Source organism: Bufo bufo, chromosome 11, assembly GCF_905171765.1.
Source record: "Bufo bufo chromosome 11, aBufBuf1.1, whole genome shotgun sequence".
In the NCBI taxonomy this organism is placed as follows: domain Eukaryota; kingdom Metazoa; phylum Chordata; class Amphibia; order Anura; family Bufonidae; genus Bufo; species Bufo bufo.
Window position 1 is genome coordinate 97,746,943 of NC_053399.1, and position 22,802 is coordinate 97,769,744.

Consider the following 22,802-nt stretch of genomic DNA (forward strand, 5'->3'; position numbering starts at 1 on the left):
CTGGTGGTGCTACAGGATAATTAAAGATCTGCTTCCAGATTACAGTAGATTCAGCAGTAAGGAAACCAATGATCATTGTTATATCGACGGCCTGTGCCCACTGCCATCTCGGGGACATGAGCACCACTGTACTCAGTCTTCTTCTTCTGCTTCGGCTGCCTCGACTCGCCAGCCTTCCTTGCGGCAGATTCCGGCTGCTGGAGTGTCCTGCCTGTTCTACTTTTTCCTAAGGGTGCACATACTTTTCCTGGCTCTTAAAGGGCCAGCGGGCATGTAGCTTACATCGCACAAGCCCCTGGTTAGCCACCTTTGGGTACTTAAGGCATCTTCCCCTATAGGAAGGTGCATAAGCAATAGTTTATCCAGCTGTCTAGTTTTCTGCAAAGGTATGCTGTATTTGTTTATCTGCCCGTATAGTGACTTCAGTTTCCTGGATATTAACCCTCTGCTGCCTGACCTAACCTTGGAGTGTTTATTGGATTACTGGTACTCTGCCTGCCTTTACCTCCGCCTGCCTCTGACTACAGTTTTGCCTGATCCCATTGTATTTCATACCAGTATCTCTAACCCCCATTGGTCAGCTTTCATCCACACACGGACAACCCCAAGAGGTAGCAGCCTGGTTTTTCCCCTGCAGCAAACACCAGGTCCCCGTATAGGGTTTAAATGGTGAATTATACCAGGGGACTTCTAGGATAACTTCTTAGGATAAGCTCAAAGTCAATATTTTTATGTTCAGTGTTGGGTGACAATTGTCTATTTACTTTAACCTATGTTATTGTTAGAGATAGGCACACCATATACCACATACATTCTAGTACATGTATACTCACAGCAGTTCCTCTATCCTGCAGGATGAACTGGACAGAACTTCCATCAAGTCACTGAACTGAGGTCCAGAAAGGCTGTTGTATGACAGGTCTAGTGTTTTCAGGGACTGGTTTTTAGTTATTGCGGATGCCAAAAGAGGACAGCAACTGTGAGTCAGACTATTACTGCTCAAACTGTTTAATAAGGGAGAAAAACATAATATATTAGGAGCAATGAACTAAACCTAAATTGTTTAAAAAAAAATCTAAAAAGTGTCTATTTACACCAACATAGCAACGTCTAACCCCAAATCTTCAAATTGATCAACGTAGCTTGTGTAATTTAGGGTTAAATCATGACCTCTTAAAAATGATCCCTCCATGGGCCATTAAATAGTGTAACCTGATTTTAGCCTTTTTTCTCCCCTTTGCTGGAGACAGATGGGTGTCTTCCCCTATTATGTAACTGCAGCTACACCTCCCTCCTATCCCTTCTTTCCTGTCCTCTATTCACTGTTATAAATCTTAACAGAGTCAGGTAATCACAATACAACACATTCTGCTTCGATGACACCTAAAAAAAAATGTGGATATTCTGGCATTCTCAGTAAGTTTGAATAGAGTATTGAAAAAATGCCAAAGGGCTATTTAAATGGTTAGGCTAGTTTTACGCTAGCGCTAGACAAACATGCAGAGAAGTAGCCTGTGCGCAGCGTTTTTGTCCCTCCGATTCTCACCGTATCTGCCAGGTTGTGGCCGGATCTCCGCTGGTTCCCATCTTAGTCAGTGGGGCAAGACGGAGATGCTTCTGGCAATGCCGGAATGCAGAGAGATCTGGCAGGCTGCTCCTTGCCCAAACAGCCTGCCGGAAAGCCTAACATACATGGAAATGAGTCTTCCATCTGACTGTGACAGTAACTTACCACAGCCTCTGGATCATACAGTTTGATTGATTTAATGCAGAACATATCAAGTGGACGTCTTCATCCATTAGACGGTTATCACGAAGGCTACAGAAAGTTAGTGAAATTATAAAATAGCTATTAAGAAAGATGAGGCAAATCAGAAAATATCACAGTATTGCAGGTGGAGCACACTTAAGTATACAGAGACTTCCACAAGCTGGATTGAAAAGATAACAAAATCTACTATATGCCACTTCTTATCTCCAAGACTATTCTAAGTGCTGTATATAAAATGTCACTGAAGAGATTGATATCAGTTCTCAGAAATCTGTAAGCATTGATAAAGCTTTTCAAAATGTGGAACCAGGGGTCCTTGTCTGATAAATATCCCTTTAATCCTTTTAACCTGTCAGTGTTCTGTTCAATGATATCCATCACTATTCATCAGCCAAAACCAAGAGTGGTAGAGATAATGGATACTGTTCTGTGTTTTTGACCCACGCCTGGTTTTGGTTAAAAATCACTAAATAGAAATGACTGACCAAACACTGACCGTGTGAAATCAACCTTACAGAAATAAAAGAAGTGAAGTTTTACCTGAGGTCCTTAATAGTATGCAGCGCTCGGGAAAGTCTTTCTAGTCCCTCATTTTGAATGCCGCATGATTCTAGATTAAGCCTCTCTGTCTCTTTACATGATTCCAGGATAAATGGAAATATGCTACAGTCTAAAGGAGTCAAAGGGACATAGGAAAAATCAAAACTTTTGCATGATCCCAAAGAATTCAAAACAAGTGCTTTATTTCGGGTCTCAAAAAGATAGACAAATGCCCCCAGGAGCTTTCTGTTATCATCTTTGTATTCATTCTCCTTCCATGTTTCTTGGATGGTCTTTAGAAGCCACTCAATGACAATCCTTGAAGTTTCAGTAGACAATTTTCCAAGATCTCTATTCAAAATAGACCCAGTGGATCCGTCCGATAGGCCACAGAGAAAGCGAAGAAATATTTCGCCACGACTGTCATCGCAGGTTTGGGCTTTTCTAAGTGATTCCTGAAGTTTCTCTTGGTTATAGTCCATGTAGTGAACCAAGGCAGCAAAGAACTCCTGAATTGTAAGATGTAGGAAAGAAAAGGTCACATTTGGAGGTTGGTCAGTTTCGATCATAAAGCTTGATAGAAGTTGAGAAGAAGAATCCACTTTGAAGGTTAACAAATCTCTTTCATCGAATATGATATTGCGATTTATGACTCCATATTCTGCCATCCATCCTATAGACTGTAGGAGCTTCTGAGCGTCACTTTTATGCAGGCTGTGATTGGACAAGATATGGGCCACAAATATTGTAAAGAGCTGAGTGACGGTTTGGGGTAAAAATGACGCCGGCTGATCACTTCTTGTTGGCTGGAAGCTCATAGATAATACTGTACAGATGATCCAGCAGTAGGACGGGATATAACAGAAAGTATACAATGTATCATTCTCCTTCACATAGTGAAAAATTTTATCAGAAATGTCCTTATTTTTGAAAAATGTTTCAAAGTATATTTCCCTTTCCTTAGGAAAGAACCCCATGATTTCAGATACCCTGTGGAAAACACCCGTACCTATTGATGACAGTTTGGTTGGGCGACTTGTCAAAAGCACATAGCAGCCACGGAGAAGTGACTGTCTAACCAAACTAACTACAACCACACCAAGACTGTCCACCTCTTTTACGTTACTCAACTGTTTATTCGAATAGAAATCAATTGAGTGAATGGTTTCATCCATGCCGTCGAATATAAAAAGCAGTTCTTGTGGATTTTGTAAGATGCTTTCAATATCATTCTGCAGATGAGGATATTCTTGAAGGATCATCATCTCCAAACTGACATTATTAAGTTGATTAAATGTCCGGAATTTGAAGAAGAAAATAAAGGCAAATCGCTGGTACAGTTTCTTATTCACCCAGTCGCAGACAATTTTTTTCATCAACGTGGTCTTCCCCACTCCTGGTACTCCCCTCACCAACACTGTGCGAGGTACACACCCTATTTGATGACACCACCGGAATAGCTTGTTCGGGACAATACGTTCCACAGCAGTTCTTTTTCCATACATGTGTTCCTCATGTTTTATCCCAGCCGTTACAAGCTCGTTTTCACATTGTAGCTTTCTTTGCTTACTAGAGACGACAACAATGTTTACATAGCGCTCATTAATGTTAAAGCTTTGTAACTCCAGGTTGCTCCCTGGTGGCCTGTGTTCCACTAAATACTGGTTTTTCTGCTTCAGATGTTTCTTATGAAGCTTCTGGATATCTGGAAGAACAGAGAAGTACATTAGTGTGTCAAACTAAATCAGACGTTAGGATTCATGGTTGTTACTGTATTGGGCTTTTCTACACATGGAGCTACTTACCTTTAAGTTCTGGAGACAAATGTGGACCGTGTTTATCTAGTATGATCTGTTCTATGAGATTATCGCCTACAAAAAAAAGTCATTACATGAGGATATGGTTTAATACGAATGGTATTATACATTAATATAGGGCTAGGCATGTTGTAGTAACAGATGTTGTGTCATTTTAGATTCTCTACCCAGTGTTATTTTTTTTTCATATAGATCCAAAACTCCTATGACGACATGCGCTGTACCTGTATGGCAGATGTCTCTTATTATAAATGGCGCCCTGAGCCGGGGCTATTGCCAGTGATTGGCGACAACACAGATTGCAAACATCTAACCTCTCAGATCCCCAGGTCACTTGTGACCACGGCATCTCAGGAGGCTTTCCCCTGGAGCACTGTGCTCCCAAGACCCTGACAGCTTCCCCGATCTCAGTTAATTGTTTGCAATAGCTTATGTCTTTCCTAAGAAACAGTCTATTACAGCTGTAGTTCTTATGGAGGCCGACAGGTGGTAGGGCTCCATAGGAACATATTGAATCATAGCGAAGCCTCCTGGGATGGAGGGGCTTAAAAAAGTAAAAAAAAAGAGTTTTTAAAATATAAAAATTCATATCACCCCCTTTCTCCATAATAAAAACAAATAAGCAATTAAAAAATCCTAGGCATGGCTGCATCTCAAAATGCCTGAAATAATAAAATATAAACCTATTTATCCTGTGTGGTGAACGCTGTAACGAAAACCAAAAATCTAAATGTTCCTTTACTTCCCCAAAGAAATGGATTAAAAGGTGTTTAAAAAGTCATGGTATCTATAAAAACTGCTGATCGCCTTGCAAAAAATAAAAAAATATAAATGTGGTAACACTAAAATCATACTGTCCTGGAGAATGAAGGGCACAGGTCAGTGTTGGGAACACGGTAAAACCAAAACCCATAAAACTATAACATAAAACTTATGCCTCCAGGAAGACAGGGAGTAGAAAATGGAAAATCATCCAGCCAAGGGTTAATTAGGTCAGATGCATGCCAGATCCAACTAATTAAAACATGAAGGGTTATGATGGTATAATGGTGCAGTGATTAGTTACCTGCATGGTTGATCTCTTCCAGTAGCGTTATCAAGTTGGGATGTGAGCGTGCAGACTCTACAGAAAAGAGGCTCTCCCAGAAAGCTATTACACCTCTCTTCCCCGCGCGTAACATTGCTTCCACCAGTTTCTCCGAATATGTAGAGGGGCCAAGGTCAGTCTTCATTTGTAAAAAGGACTGAAATTCACATGGCGTCTGAGAACAATATAAAATACATTCATATGTCTTTATCCAGGAGATAAGGTAATCAAATGGAACACGGGGTTAGTGGGTTATGGAAAAAGAAATACATATTTATTTATTACTATTTATAGGGAGCAGCATTACAGCATTTTATACCTATACATACAGAACACTGGTTATATTATACTGCGGGGAGTGATTACAATACTAGTTATACTCTAGGGGGCAGTATTATAGTAGTTATATTCTGGTACATAGGAGGCAGTATTATAGCAGTTATATTCTTGTACATAGGAGCAGTATTATAGTAGTTATATTCTTGTACATAGGAGGCAGTATTATAGTAGTTATATTCTTGTACATAGGAGGCAGTATTATAGTAGTTATATTCTTGTACATAGGAGGCAGTATTATAGTAGTTATATTCTTGTACATAGGAGCAGTATTATAGTAGTTATATTCTTGTACATAGGAGGCAGTATTATAGTAGTTATATTCTTGTATATAGGAGGCAGTATTATAGTAGTTATATTCTTGTACATAGGAGGCAGTATTATAGTAGTTATATTCCTGTACATAGGAGGCAGTATTATAGTAGTTATATTCTTGTACATAGAAGCAGTATTATAGTAGTTATATTCTTGTACATAGGAGCAGTATTATAGTAGTTATATTCTTGTACATAGGAGGCAGTATTATAGTAGTTATATTCTTGTACATAGGAGCAGTATTATAGTAGTTATAGTCCTGTGCATAGGAGCAGTATTATAGTAGTTATATTCTTGTACATAGGAGCAGTATTATAGTAGTTATATTCTTGTACATAGGAGCAGTATTATAGTAGTTATATTCCTGTACATAGGAGCAGTATTATAGTAGTTATATTCTTGTACATAGGAGCAGTATTATAGTAGTTATATTCTTGTACATAGGAGCAGTATTATAGTAGTTATATTCTTAACCATATTTCTTTTTATTGAAAGAAAAAGCAGAGGCTAAACGCCCATACATGACTACATCACAGTGACAAGGAATCACAATATGAGTCCCACATTTACATCATGCATAGACATCATATACAATCACATTTATCAACCATAAAATAAAATTCAGTCAAGGGCTGGGAGACAAAGGGGGGGAACACACAAGAGGGGAAGGAACGGGGAGAACAGGGAAATGGGAGATTCTGATCTGCTAAGCAAAGTTTCTGTATGTTTTCCATGGAGACCATAGTTTTAAGAAGCGGGAACGTGAGTTAGTTTCCCAGTGTGCCAACTCCTCAAAACGGTAGATCTGGTCTACCTTGTCAGTCCACATTAGGGTAGTCGGGGGAGAGTCAACTTTCCATAGAAAAGGAATAAGCAGCTTAGCTGCCGTGAGCAACATGGTCGGGAGGTTATCCTTAGCAGGGGTGAGGGTTGTATTGGGGCACCATAACAAAATAAGTTTAGCATCCAGAACTATCCTAGAATTGCAAATTTGGTTGATCAATGGCTCAATTGATTTCCAAAATGTCTGGATTTTCCGACAGGACCACCAAATATGCGACAGGGAACCAATTTCCAAGCCGCATCTCCAACAAGCTTCTGGAACTTCCGGGTTCAACTTGTGTAAGAACTCAGGCGTCTTATACCATCTACTGAGTAGTTTGAAAGAGTTCTCCTGAATCCTCACACAGCGGTTAAAGCCATGTGAATGTGCCAAAATAAAGGCTCTTTCCGGCTCCGTAAGGCACAAAGAGAGCTCCCTCTCCCAGGAGGTCAGAAAACGGAGCTCCGGGGGGAGTGAGGAGAGTATTTCTTTATACATCTGAGACAGCGGTCTAGTGGCGGGTTTAGTGGCCATGACCTTCTTCTCAAGCCAAGATAAAGAGCTATTAACAGGAAGGGACCTAACACCCCCTGCAATATCTCTCTTAAAGTCAGCCAGATGGAAAAATGGCGCAGTCTTGACCTCGGGGAGGTCCAGCAACAAATCCAAATTCAAGCTGCCATCCGGTAAGAGGACATCCCGCAGAAATTTGCCAGCGAGCCTAGACCAAATACCGGAGGGGCTTAAGATGGATGGATGGAGGTAGTTTTGTAGCAGTTGCAGTGGCATACCTGGGTTAGGAAAGTTGAATGTTTGAGATTGGACCATTTTAGACCACTCTACCAGCATACCCTTCCAGACCAGGGAGGATGCATAATGGTTAGCCGAAAAGGCTCGGACACCCCACAGGGTGAGCTGATCTTGGTTAGTGAGCAGCGCAGACTCCAGGCGAGAGCAAGGGGAGTTGGATTGACGAGACATAGCTGCTACGCATCTACAAAGTTGTACTGCAGTATAATAAACTTTAACATCTGGCATCCCAAAGCCTCCGAGCTTCTTATCCCTAGTGAGGACTGAATAGGCAATACGAGGAGATTTGCCATTCCAGAGGAAGCGTGTGAACACCCGGCGGACTTCTGCGAAATATGAGTTTGGTAGCCAAATAGGGAGGGCCTGTAGCAGATATAGGAATTTGGGGAGGATAAAGGTTTTAAGGTAATTTTTCCTACCAACCCAAGATACGAAAGGTAGCTTCAAAGTCTGGAGGTGGGTACGAACTGACTGAAGCAGCGGCGTGTAATTGAGTGAGGCCAACTCATGGATATTGGCCGATATACGTGTCCCTAGGAACGTAATGTCCCTGGATGCCCAAACAAATGGAGTATCGCGTTTAAGCGTATTAATCACAGCTTGGGAGCATGAAATATTAAGTGCCATAGACTTCCCATAATTAATTTTAAAATTAGATACGAACCCAAAGTCCTCAAATATATTCAATAACTTAGGTAAGGCCTCTCTGGGGTTAGATATTATAACCAAAAGGTCGTCCGCAAATGCTGCAGTAACATGGGTGCCGGCGCCCACGCCCACTTGGAGGCCCTTTATATCTGGTTCCGCCCTGATCTTGCACAGAAGAGTCTCCATCACCAATACAAATAATGCCGGAGACAGGGGGCACCCCTGCCTTGTCCCATTAGTGATGCGAAATGGAGGGGACAACGTACCATTAACTTTGACCACGGCAGAGGGGGCCGAGTATAAGGTGTAAATGGCAGCAATAAACTGATCAGAAAGACCAAACCTCGCCAGGGCCCGAGACATAAACTGCCAGCTGACCCTGTCGAAGGCCTTCTCCGCATCAGTGCTCACCAACACTAAAGGTTTCACAGATTTCTTGGCCCTGTGAATAAGGTGAAGAAGCCGAATCGTGTTTTCCGACCCCTGTCTGCCATGGACAAAGCCCACTTGCTCTCCATGGACAATGTCGGGAAGTACATCCTGAAGTCTGGTAGCTAAGATTTTCGCCCACCACTTCACATCAGTATTGAGCAAGGAGATCGGCCTATAATTACTGCAGCAAGTCGGGTCCTTATTCTCCTTATGTAAGACTGTAATGTGCGCCATTAAGGAATGAGGAGCAAGGGAGCCTCCAGAGAGGAGGTAATTGCACAAATTCTTAAAACGGGGGATTAAGATATCCTGGAAGGATTTGTAGTAAATGATGGGAAAACCATCCGGGCCCGGGCTTTTACCCGAGGGGATGGACCTGAGCACCTTATGGATTTCAGAGTCAGTAACCGGTCTAGTTAAGTGGGCCGCTTTTGTTTGGGATATGGAAGGAAGGTCTAGAGACTGTAGAAATTTGTCCGTGGCGTCTGAGAGGACACCAGGGGTGGCCCCGTTGGGGGGAGGTAGATTATACAGAGCCTCATAAAAGGCGCAGAAAGCCTTGGCGATATTAGGGGTGGATTTATGCACCTTCCCGTTTGGGTCTTTAATAGAGGAAACAAAGGAGTCAGAGAATTGCTTCTTAACTATGGCTGACATCAGTCCGTTTCCTCTATTTCCATGGGCGTAGGCCTTAAACCTAGAACGCAGTACCAGCTTTGCCGAAGTGACATTTAGCATATTTTTTAGATGTGTCCTGGCTTCCGTGAGTTCTGCTAGGGTATGAAAGGCCTGTGATTCCTTGTGCGAGGATTCAAGGCGGGCAATTTTTGTCAATAGAGCATCTAAAGCCTGCGTCCTCTGTTTTTTCACATAAGCCCCTAAGGCAATGAGTTCCCCCCTTATCACTACCTTATGAGATTCCCATAATATGGAAGGGGAGGGAGGGGAGTCGGGTGCATCATTTAGCGTAAAAAACTCAGAGATGGAGGCTTTAATCTTAGAAGCGTGAACGGGGTCCAAAATCAAAGTGTCATTTAGACGCCATAGACGTTCCTTTTTCTGTGGGCCAGACAGGGAAAAGTGGATGATAACAGGAGCGTGGTCAGAAAGTGTAATGGGACCTATACGAGCTCCGGAGACATTACGCAGATGTGACTCAGAGAGGAATAAGTAATCTAACCTGTGAAAGGAAGCTTTGGCATGGGAGTAATAGGAAAAATCCCGACCGTTGGGGTTTAGTGAGCGCCATACATCTAAGACCTTCAATTTCTTCAGAGAGATTTTCAACCGTCTCAGGAGCCTATAAGAAACAGAAGGTCTGCCTGTGGAGGTATCAATGGCAGGGTCTAGGGCCACGTTGAAATCACCCCCCAGAACAAGCAATCCCTCTGTGAACGAGGAAAGAAGGCTTAAGGTTTGAACGAGCCATGGGACTTGGCCTCTATTAGGGGCATACAAATTGGCAAAAGTCACAGGAGACTCACCTAAAACACCCTTCACGAAGAGGTATCTGCCCTCTGGGTCCACAGCAGTAGCAGAGTGTTTGAAGGGGAGGCTTCTGTGCACAGCCACACTAACCCCCCTGCTGGCGGTGCTATAGGTACTGTGGAACCATTGGGCAAACTTCCTAGGGGGAAGGTTAGGAACCTTGCCCGATTTAAAGTGAGTCTCCTGTAAGAAAGCCACTGAAACTTTGTCCCTCAAGAGGAGGGAGAGAGTCTGGGACCTTTTGCATGGCTCGTTCAAACCATGTACATTTAAGGAAGCAACTACAATAGATGCCATTGCATTAGTAAATCACACAAATGCCTACACAGAATAACCATGGAAATGCTTAGTAGCACACAGTGGTTCAGAGCAGAGAAAGGGAAGGTAGAAAGGAGGGCTAGACAAAACACAACAAAATAATAAAACAGTGAAAAAACAAACCGGTAATAAACCAGCACAGAAAACATGAGATCTGTAGAGAAGTAGATGCTTCACTTATCGTCAGCTCGGACAGGGTTGAGCTGGCGAGGGGGCAAGTAAAGCACCTTGCGGTCTCTAACAATGGACCAACAAAAATATGTCCAGCACAGGGATCTTGCCGGTCCTTGCCCTGCATAGGGGTAACGATACCTGCAGCAACAGGAGCAATGCCCAGAAAAAACGAAGGAAATGCGTTTAGGAAATGGCGATCAGGTGGGGCTCTTATCCATCCTGCCCCTTCCCAGACGGTCAGACTTTCCAGCCGACACCTTATGCCAGTTTGCAACACGAGGTGGAGCTGGTAGGGGGCCATCCTGGTCGGCCGGGAGCCATGAAGGAATGTCAACAGGGGGTACCCCAAGCGCTTCCCAGACAGAGGCCAGATCCTGAGGAGAACGAACGGTAAGTAATTTACCATTTCTGGAAATCGCCAACCCGAAAGGGTACAACCAACGGAAAGGAATCGCTGATTTCTTCAAGACATCCAGAAGAGGCCGCAACAGGCGCCGTTTGGCCAAAGTAGACGGAGCCAGGTCTTGAAACATCTGGATCGGTGCATGTTCGTACTCCAAGGCTTCCGATTCCCGCTGTTTCTGTAGGAGGGCCGCAGTGTCGACAAAGCTCAGTAAGCCACAGATCACATCCCGCGGTGGTTCCTGCGGCTTTGGTCTAGGGCGTAGTGCCCTGTGTATACGCTCGATCACTATTCCGGCCGCCCTCTCTGCGCCCAGTAGGTTTGAAAATATTTCGCGCGCAATTGACGGCAAAGCCTCTACCGCATGCGATTCCGGTAGGCCCCGTATGCGGATATTCCGCCTGCGACTGCGGTTCTCCTGGTCTTCTAGTTTCAGGAATGCTTCATTCAATAAGGCCTTGTGGGCCGCTAACACGTCTGCGGCTTTACTTTCGTACGCCATGATGTCTTCTTGAGCCGACTCCAGGGAAACGACTCTCTGGCCTAAATGTTTCAAGTCGTCTTTAATGTCAGATAGGCCTTGCTTGAGAGGTGAGAGAGCTGAATCTAGGACTCTCTTAAGGGTCCGTTCAGAAAGCGGTGGGTCGCGTGGACGTCTGTCTGAAATATCAGAGCCACTTCCCGCGTCCGAGAGGTCTCCTGCATCGGAGTCGTGGGTAATGGATGCCGCCATGTTAGGGCCTCTCTGCACAGCGAGCCTCGGAGTTTTCCTGAGGAACTTTTCCATTTCTGGCTGCTTGGAGTGTAGTGGGGTCGTCTCTGAACTGCCTCTGGACTTGTCCTTGCCAGTCTTCCCCATATTAGTGCAAATTATAGCTTAATTTAGGGCAAAAGAGCCGGAATGCTGGAGGAGCTCAAGCTCGTGCGGCCATTCAGCAGCGTGGCTAGGCTCCGCCCCATAGTAGTTATATTCTTGTACATAGGAGCAGTATTATAGTAGTTATATTCTTGTACATAGGAGCAGTATTATAGTAGGTATATTCTTGTACATAGGAGCAGTATTATAGTAGTTATATTCTTGTACATAGGAGGCAGTATTATAGTAGTTATATTTTTGTACATAGGAGCAGTATTATAGTAGTTATATTTTTGTACATAGGAGGCAGTATTATAGTAGTTATATTCTTGTACATAGGAGCAGTATTATAGTAGTTATATTCCTGTACATAGGAGGTAGTATTATAGTAATTATATTCTTGTACATAGGAGCAGTATTATAGTAGTTATATTCTTGTACATAGGAGCAGTATTATAGTAGTTATATTCCTGTACATAGGAGCAGTATTATAGTAGTTATATTCTTGTACATAGGAGCAGTATTATAGAAGTTATATTCTTGTACATAGGAGCAGTATTATAGTAGTTATATTCTTGTACATAGGAGCAGTATTATAGTAGTTATATTCCTGTACATAGGAGCAGTATTATAGTAGTTATATTCTTGTACATAGGAGCAGTATTATAGTAGTTATATTCTTGTACATAGGAGCAGTATTATAGTAGTTATATTCTTGTACATAGGAGCAGTATTATAGTAGTTATATTCTTGTACATAGGAGCAGTATTATAGTAGGTATATTCTTGTACATAGGAGCAGTATTACAGTAGTTATATTCTTGTACATAGGAGGCAGTATTATAGTAGTTATATTTTTGTACATAGGAGCAGTATTATAGTAGTTATATTTTTGTACATAGGAGGCAGTATTATAGTAGTTATATTCTTGTACATAGGAGCAGTATTATAGTAGTTATATTCCTGTACATAGGAGGTAGTAATATAGTAATTATATTCTTGTACATAGGAGCAGTATTATAGTAGTTATATTCTTGTACATAGGAGCAGTATTATAGTAGTTATATTCTTGTACATAGGAGGCAGTATTATAGTAGTTATATTCTTGTACATAGGAGCAGTATTATAGTAGTTATATTCTTGTACATAGGAGCAGTATTATAGTAGTTATATTCTTGTACATAGGAGGCAGTATTATAGTAGTTATATTCTTGTACATAGGAGGCAGTATTATAGTAATTATATTCTTGTACATAGGAGCAGTATTATAGTAGTTATATTCTTGTACATAGGAGCAGTATTATAGTAGTTATATTCTTGTACATAGGAGCAGTATTATAGTAGTTATATTCTTGTACATAGGAGCAGTATTATAGTAGTTATATTCTTGTACATAGGAGCAGTATTATAGTAGTTATATTCTTGTACATAGGAGCAGTATTATAGTAGTTATATTCTTGTACATAGGAGGCAGTATTATAGTAATTATATTCTTGTACATAGGAGCAGTATTATAGTAGTTATATTCTTGTACATAGGAGCAGTATTATAGTAGTTATATTCTTGTACATAGGAGGCAGTATTATAGTAGTTATATTCTTGTACATAGGAGCAGTATTATAGTAGTTATATTCTTGTACATAGGAGCAGTATTATAGTAGTTATATTTTTGTACATAGGAGCAGTATTATAGTAGTTATACTCTTGTACATAGGAGCAGTATTATAGTAGTTATATTCTTGTACATAGGAGGCAGTATTATAGTAGTTATATTGTTGTACATAGGAGCAGTATTATAGTAGTTATATTCTTGTACATAGGAGCAGTATTATAGTAGTTATATTCTTGTACATAGGAGCAGTATTATAGCAGTTATATTCTTGTACATAGGAGCAGTATTATAGTAGTTATATTCTTGTACATAGCAGGCAGTATTATAGTAGTTATATTCTTGTACATAGGAGCAGTATTATAGTAGTTATATTCTTGTACATAGGAGCAGTATTATAGTAGTTATATTCTTGTACATAGGAGCAGTATTATAGTAGTTATATTCTTGTACATAGGAGCAGTATTATAGTAGTTATATTCTTGTACATAGGAGCAGTATTATAGTAGTTATATTCTTGTACATAGGAGCGGTATTATAGTAGTTATATTCTTGTACATAGGAGCAGTATTATAGTAGTTATATTCTTGTACATAGGAGCAGTATTATAGTAGTTATATTCTTGTACATAGGAGCGGTATTATAGTAGTTATATTCTTGTACATAGGAGCAGTATTATAGTAGTTATATTCTTGTACATAGCAGGCAGTATTATAGTAGTTATATTCTTGTACATAGGAGCAGTATTATAGTAGTTATATTCTTGTACATAGGAGCAGTATTATAGTAGTTATATTCTTGTACATAGGAGGCAGTATTATAGTAGTTATATTCTTGTACATAGGAGGCAGTATTATAGTAGTTATATTCTTGTACATAGGAGCAGTATTATAGTAGTTATATTCCTGTATATAGGAGCAGTATTATAGTAGTTATATTCTTGTACATAGGAGCAGTATTATAGTAGTTATATTCTTGTACATAGGAGCAGTATTATAGTAGTTATATTCTTTATCAAATTTCTTTTTATTTGAGAAAAATACACAGTCATGTAGAGAGACATACATCTTGTGTCCAGACGCAGCTGGATAAGTGCATAGTCAGCAAACACATTATATTCAAGATGATTGCATACACGACTTCAAATAATAAAGTTACACATGTAAACAAATAACTGAGAGGGGGGGGGGCTATGACAAGACAAAGGAAGGTGGGTTGGGGGAGAGAGGGGAGGGGGAGAGTTGGATGTCAATCAAAATCTTAAGTCAAGACATGTCTAAGCCTAGAATTTGCGATATAGCTTCCAGGGAGACCATAGTTTTACAAAAACTGCTCTAGAGTGATTTTCCCAGTGGGCTAATTCTTCAAACCAATATAGTTGGTCAATTTTTTCCGTCCACATCAAGAACGAGGGAGCTGATTCATTTTTCCATAATAGAGGGACCAGCAGTCGAGCTGCTGTAATAAGCATGGTTTGTAGATTATACTTTGAGGGGGTTAGCGTGCCATTTGGACACCAGAGCAGCAGGAGTTTTGCATCTAAGGTAATCTGGCTATTACATATCCTGTTTATAGCTGCTTCTACTTCAACCCAAAACGGTTTTATTTTCTTGCAGCTCCACCAAATATGAGATAAAGAACCAATGTCTCCTCCACACCTCCAGCAACTGTTTGGGATAGCGGGATTGAGCTTGTGAAGGAACTCCGGTGTCTTATACCATCTTGTAAGTAATTTATAAGAGTTTGCCTGTATTCTAATACAACGGCTGAAACCATGTGAGTGTGTGAGGATGAACGCTTTTTCAGGTTCTGACAGGGACAGGGACAGCTCCTTCTCCCAGGCTGCAAGGAACCATAGATCTGGAGGTGCGGAGGAGAGTAGCTCCCTGTAGAATGTGGATAGAGGTTTCTTGGGGCGAAGGGCGTTAGAGATTTTCCCTTCCAACCAACAGGGATCTGCCGTAGGCCTGGGAAAAGATTCCAAAAGCGCCAAATCTTTCTTAAAAGCCATAAGCGCAAGGAAAGAGGCTCCCTGAACCCTAGGGATTTCATATATTTTACTCCAATTTAAGGCACCTGATACAGTTATGACGTCTTTCAGTTTAAAGTTAGATAGTAAAGCCCAAATTCCTGTTGTATCAGAGGTGGTAGGGTGAACATATGCCTGCAGCATATTATAGTAGTTATATTCTTGTACATAGGAGCAGTATTATAGTAGTTATATTCTTGTACATAGGAGGCAGTATTATAGTACTTATATTCTTGTACATAGGAGGCAGTATTATAGTAGTTATATTCTTGTACATAGGAGCAGTATTATAGTAGTTATATTCTTGTACATAGGAGCAGTATTATAGTAGTTATATTCTTGTACATAGGAGCAGTATTATAGTAGTTATATTCTTGTACATAGGAGCAGTATTATAGTAGGTATATTCTTGTACATAGGAGCAGTATTATAGTAGTTATATTCTTGTACATAGGAGGCAGTATTATAGTAGTTATATTTTTGTACATAGGAGCAGTATTATAGTAGTTATATTTTTGTACATAGGAGGGCAGTATTATAGTAGTTATATTCTTGTACATAGGAGCAGTATTATAGTAGTTATATTCCTGTACATAGGAGGTAGTATTATAGTAATTATATTCTTGTACATAGGAGCAGTATTATAGTAGTTATATTCTTGTACATAGGAGCAGTATTATAGTAGTTATATTCTTGTACATAGGAGGCAGTATTATAGTAGTTATATTCTTGTACATAGGAGCAGTATTATATTAGTTATATTCTTGTACATAGGAGCAGTATTATAGTAGTTATATTCTTGTACATAGGAGGCAGTATTATAGTAGTTATATTCTTGTACATAGGAGGCAGTATTATAGTAATTATATTCTTGTACATAGGAGCAGTATTATAGTAGTTATATTCTTGTACATAGGAGCAGTATTATAGTAGTTATATTCTTGTACATAGGAGCAGTATTATAGTAGTTATATTCTTGTACATAGGAGCAGTATTATAGTAGTTATATTCTTGTACATAGGAGCAGTATTATAGTAGTTATATTCTTGTACATAGGAGCAGTATTATAGTAGTTATATTCTTGTACATAGGAGCAGTATTATAGTAGTTATATTCTTGTACATAGGAGCAGTATTATAGTAGTTATATTCTTGTACATAGGAGGCAGTATTATAGTAATTATATTCTTGTACATAGGAGCAGTATTATAGTAGTTATATTCTTGTACATAGGAGCAGTATTATAGTAGTTATATTCTTGTACATAGGAGGCAGTATTATAGTAGTTATATTCTTGTACATAGGAGCAGTATTATAGTAGTTATATTCTTGTACATAGGAGCAGTATTATAGTAGTTATATTTTTGTACATAGGAGCAGTATTATAGTAGTTATACTCTTGTACATAGGAGCAGTATTATAGTAGTTACATTCTTGTACATAGGAGGCAGTATTATAGTAGTTATATTGTTGTACATAGGAGCAGTATTATAGTAGTTATATTCTTGTACATAGGAGCAGTATTATAGTAGTTATATTCTTGTACATAGGAGCAGTATTATAGCAGTTATATTCTTGTACATAGGAGCAGTATTATAGTAGTTATATTCTTGTACATAGCAGGCAGTATTATAGTAGTTATATTCTTGTACATAGGAGCAGTATTATAGTAGTTATATTCTTGTACATAGGAGCAGTATTATAGTAGTTATAGTCTTGTACATAGGAGCAGTATTATAGTAGTTATATTCTTGTACATAGGAGCGGTATTATAGTAGTTATATTCTTGTACATAGGAGCAGTATTATAGTAGTTATATTCTTGTACATAGGAGCAGTATTATAGTAGTTATATTCTTGTACATAGGAGCAGTATTATAGTAGTTATATTCTTGTACATAGGAACAGTATTATAGTAGTTATATTCTTGTACATAGGAACAGTATTATAGTAGTTATATTCTTGTACATAGGAGCAGTATTATAGAAGTTATATTCTTGTACATAGGAGCAGTATTATAGTAGTTATATCCTTGTACATAGGAGGCAGTATTATAGTAGTTATATTCTTGTACATAGGAGCAGTATTATAGTAGTTATATTCTTGTACATAGGAGCAGTATTATAGTAGTTATATTCTTGTACATAGGAGCGGTATTATAGTAGTTATATTCTTGTACATAGGAGCAGTATTATAGTAGTTATATTCTTGTACATAGCAGGCAGTATTATAGTAGTTATATTCTTGTACATAGGAGCAGTATTATAGTAGTTATATTCTTGTACATAGGAGCAGTATTATAGTAGTTATATTCTTGTACATAGGAGGCAGTATTATAGTAGTTATATTCTTGTACATAGGAGCAGTATTATAGTAGTTATATTCCTGTATATAGGAGCAGTATTATAGTAGTTATATTCTTGTACATAGGAGCAGTATTATAGTAGTTATATTCTTGTACATAGGAGCAGTATTATAGTAGTTATATTCTTTATCAAATTTCTTTTTATTTGAGAAAAATACACAGTCATGTAGAGAGACATACATCTTGTGTCCAGACGCAGCTGGATAAGTGCATAGTCAGCAAACACATTATATTCAAGATGATTGCATACACGACTTCAAATAATAAAGTTACACATGTAAACAAATAACTGATAAGGGGGGGGGCTATGACAAGACAAAGGAAGGTGGGTTGGGGGAGAGAGGGGAGGGGGAGAGTTGGATGTCAATCAAAATCTTAAGTCAAGACATGTCTAAGCCTAGAATTTGCGATATAGCTTCCAGGGAGACCATAGTTTTACAAAAACTGCTCTAGAGTGATTTTCCCAGTGGGCTAATTCTTCAAACCAATATAGTTGGTCAATTTTTTCCGTCCACATCAAGAACGAGGGAGCTGATTCATTTTTCCATAATAGAGGGACCAGCAGTCGAGCTGCTGTAATAAGCATGGTTTGTAGATTATACTTTGAGGGGGTTAGCGTGCCATTTGGACACCAGAGCAGCAGGAGTTTTGCATCTAAGGTAATCTGGCTATTACATATCCTGTTTATAGCTGCTTCTACTTCAACCCAAAACGGTTTTATTTTCTTGCAGCTCCACCAAATATGAGATAAAGAACCAATGTCTCCTCCACACCTCCAGCAACTGTTTGGGATAGCGGGATTGAGCTTGTGAAGGAACTCCGGTGTCTTATACCATCTTGTAAGTAATTTATAAGAGTTTGCCTGTATTCTAATACAACGGCTGAAACCATGTGAGTGTGTGAGGATGAACGCTTTTTCAGGTTCTGACAGGGACAGGGACAGCTCCTTCTCCCAGGCTGCAAGGAACCATAGATCTGGAGGTGCGGAGGAGAGTAGCTCCCTGTAGAATGTGGAGAGAGGTTTCTTGGGGCGAAGGGCGTTAGAGATTTTCCCTTCCAACCAACAGGGATCTGCCGTAGGCCTGGGAAAAGATTCCAAAAGCGCCAAATCTTTCTTAAAAGCCATAAGCGCAAGGAAAGAGGCTCCCTGAACCCTAGGGATTTCATATATTTTACTCCAATTTAAGGCACCTGATACAGTTATGACGTCTTTCAGTTTAAAGTTAGATAGTAAAGCCCAAATTCCTGTTGTATCAGAGGTGGTAGGGTGAACATATGCCTGCAGCATATTATAGTAGTTATATTCTTGTACATAGGAGCAGTATTATAGTAGTTATATTCTTGTACATAGGAGGCAGTATTATAGTACTTATATTCTTGTACATAGGAGGCAGTATTATAGTAGTTATATTCTTGTACATAGGAGCAGTATTATAGTAGTTATATTCTTGTACATAGGAGCAGTATTATAGTAGTTATATTCTTGTACATAGGAGCAGTATTATAGTAGTTATATTCTTGTACATAGGAGCAGTATTATAGTAGGTATATTCTTGTACATAGGAGCAGTATTATAGTAGTTATATTCTTGTACATAGGAGGCAGTATTATAGTAGTTATATTTTTGTACATAGGAGCAGTATTATAGTAGTTATATTTTTGTACATAGGAGGCAGTATTATAGTAGTTATATTCTTGTACATAGGAGCAGTATTATAGTAGTTATATTCCTGTACATAGGAGGTAGTATTATAGTAATTATATTCTTGTACATAGGAGCAGTATTATAGTAGTTATATTCTTGTACATAGGAGCAGTATTATAGTAGTTATATTCTTGTACATAGGAGGCAGTATTATAGTAGTTATATTCTTGTACATAGGAGCAGTATTATAGTAGTTATATTCTTGTACATAGGAGCAGTATTATAGTAGTTATATTCTTGTACATAGGAGGCAGTATTATAGTAGTTATATTCTTGTACATAGGAGGCAGTATTATAGTAATTATATTCTTGTACATAGGAGCAGTATTATAGTAGTTATATTCTTGTACATAGGAGCAGTATTATAGTAGTTATATTCTTGTACATAGGAGCAGTATTATAGTAGTTATATTCTTGTACATAGGAGCAGTATTATAGTAGTTATATTCTTGTACATAGGAGCAGTATTATAGTAGTTATATTCTTGTACATAGGAGCAGTATTATAGTAGTTATATTCTTGTACATAGGAGCAGTATTATAGTAGTTATATTCTTGTACATAGGAGCAGTATTATAGTAGTTATATTCTTGTACATAGGAGGCAGTATTATAGTAATTATATTCTTGTACATAGGAGCAGTATTATAGTAGTTATATTCTTGTACATAGGAGCAGTATTATAGTAGTTATATTCTTGTACATAGGAGGCAGTATTATAGTAGTTATATTCTTGTACATAGGAGCAGTATTATAGTAGTTATATTCTTGTACATAGGAGCAGTATTATAGTAGTTATATTTTTGTACATAGGAGCAGTATTATAGTAGTTATACTCTTGTACATAGGAGCAGTATTATAGTAGTTATATTCTTGTACATAGGAGGCAGTATTATAGTAGTTATATTGTTGTACATAGGAGCAGTATTATAGTAGTTATATTCTTGTACATAGGAGCAGTATTATAGTAGTTATATTCTTGTACATAGGAGCAGTATTATAGCAGTTATATTCTTGTACATAGGAGCAGTATTATAGTAGTTATATTCTTGTACATAGCAGGCAGTATTATAGTAGTTATATTCTTGTACATAGGAGCAGTATTATAGTAGTTATATTCTTGTACATAGGAGCAGTATTATAGTAGTTATAGTCTTGTACATAGGAGCAGTATTATAGTAGTTATATTCTTGTACATAGGAGCGGTATTATAGTAGTTATATTCTTGTACATAGGAGCAGTATTATAGTAGTTATATTCTTGTACATAGGAGCAGTATTATAGTAGTTATATTCCTGTATATAGGAGCAGTATTATAGTAGTTATATTCTTGTACATAGGAGCAGTATTATAGTAGTTATATTCTTGTACATAGGAGCAGTATTATAGAAGTTATATTCTTGTACATAGGAGGCAGTATTATAGTAGTTATATTCTTGTACATAGGAGCAGTATTATAGTAGTTATATTCTTGTACATAGGAGCAGTATTATAGTAGTTATATACTTGTACATAGGAGCAGTATTATAGTAGTTATATTCTTGTACATAGGAGCAGTATTATAGTAGTTATATTCTTGTACATAGGAGCAGTATTATAGTAGTTATATTCTTGTACATAGGAGCAGTATTATAGTAGTTATATTCTTGTACATAGGAGCGGTATTATAGTAGTTATATTCTTGTACATAGGAGCAGTATTATAGTAGTTATATTCTTGTACATAGCAGGCAGTATTATAGTAGTTATATTCTTGTACATAGCAGGCAGTATTATAGTAGTTATATTCTTTGTCAATTGTCTTTTTATTGAAAAGCATATCAAAAGAGATGTTTACATACATTGATGCACAAATCAGAGTTGTTACAGACAAGTCTAAAGCGTACTTTGACAGTATAGTGCATAGTATACATATGACATATATAAAGTGCATGTCTTCAGAGCAAGGTCATCTAGAACCAACTAATTGACATTTGGTGTGTGACCTGATGTAGGTAGGTCAAACAAACATATAAAAAGGGGGGGGAGGATGGGGGATGGGGGGGGGGTGTCCTTAGAACTGGACAGATACGGTCTGAGGCTGTTAAGATAACCTTTGATGATTCCAAAGGGAGAAAGAAGGTTTAGCACCCTCCATTCTCACTAATGTGTCGTTCCTGTCTGGGGGGACATTTTCAAAGTTGTTTGTCTGTTGAAAATTGTTTAAGATGTTGGTGTACCATTCGCATATCTATATGTAATCCATGGGGCCCATAGCTTTTTGTGCTTCTCATGTGCCCTAAGTTCCCAGCCCGCTAGCTCTTCCATACGATGAACGTGATCTAGTTTGCTTAACCACTGAGAGGTGGTGGGGGGTTCTTTACTCAGCCACTTTTGGGGGATAAGTAGACGGGCAGCCTGGATCAGGTGTGTAACGAGTTTGTTCCTTGATGGCGATAGTTCTTTTGTTGGAAGCCATAAAAGAACCAACTCTGGGGTTAATGTCAGGTTAGTGTTTAGAATTTCATTAATGGTCCGAGAGACGTCATCCCAGTATCCTCTTATTTTAGAACAGGACCAAAAAATGTGTAGAAGAGTGCCACTCTCTTCCCCACACCTCCAACACCTGTCATGATCACTCAGACCACTAAGAAATAGTTGTTTGGGGGTGAGGTACCACTGTGTGAGGACCTTATATGAGTGCTCTTGGATCTTCACGCAGCGGGAGAAGCCATGCGAGTGTGCGTGCATACGGAGAGTATCTGTCTCCGAAAAGGTAACCTTAAGGTCATTAGCCCAGGTGTGGACATATTGTGGAGTAGTGCGACGTTGTGGTGAGATCAAGGCCAAATATATAGTGGATATCAATTTGCGTTGAGGGGAAGGGGGGGTTGCTAATTTTTCAAACCATGTCGGGGTCATTACACATGACTTCTGAGTAGTTAGTTGTTTCCCAGCAGATTTTATAGTTATTAGGTCTAGAAAGTTAAATGTACTCCAGGCTAAGCTAAGGGGATGTTGATCCGGTAAAGTGCCGTTTACCTTTCCTATAAAGTCAGCTGTGGAGAAATCTCTTAATCTGTGCCAAATCTGTGAGACCTGAGATCCTGGAGGCTGAATCGAGTGTGGTATGAGATCTGCTGGCATTATACTAGGGGGGTTCTGTAGGAGCCCATGTGTCTCGTTGAGCTGTTTAATGACTAGGCTAGTGCCCTTTAAGAGGACATGTGAATGGAGTGATGCATTTGCCTGACCCCATAGGGCTGCTTTCTGTGGTTGGGTGAGCTGCATTAGTTCCAGTTC

The 22,802-nt window shown here is 39.1% G+C and overlaps 2 protein-coding genes across 2 annotated transcripts in view; one reads left to right on the forward strand and one right to left on the reverse strand.

Moving 5' to 3' along the window:
- Positions 1-3,449, forward strand: part of LOC120981734 (NACHT, LRR and PYD domains-containing protein 9-like) — an 89,759-nt gene extending 86,310 nt beyond the window's left edge. Inside the window, exon 13 of the mRNA XM_040411421.1 lies at positions 3,276-3,449. Within this exon, the coding sequence (XP_040267355.1) occupies positions 3,276-3,327 (52 nt within the window). The 3' untranslated portion in view covers positions 3,328-3,449. The remainder of the gene's footprint in view (positions 1-3,275) is intronic.
- LOC120981756 overlaps positions 2,350-22,802 on the reverse strand; it is a 28,990-nt gene continuing 8,537 nt past the window's right edge. Inside the window, exons 2-5 of the mRNA XM_040411463.1 lie at positions 5,195-5,390; positions 4,117-4,182; positions 3,746-4,016; positions 2,350-2,441 (exon numbers count right to left, since the gene is read on the reverse strand). Coding sequence (XP_040267397.1) covers positions 2,435-2,441; positions 3,746-4,016; positions 4,117-4,182; positions 5,195-5,390 — 540 coding nt within the window. The 3' untranslated portion in view covers positions 2,350-2,434. The remainder of the gene's footprint in view (positions 2,442-3,745; positions 4,017-4,116; positions 4,183-5,194; positions 5,391-22,802) is intronic.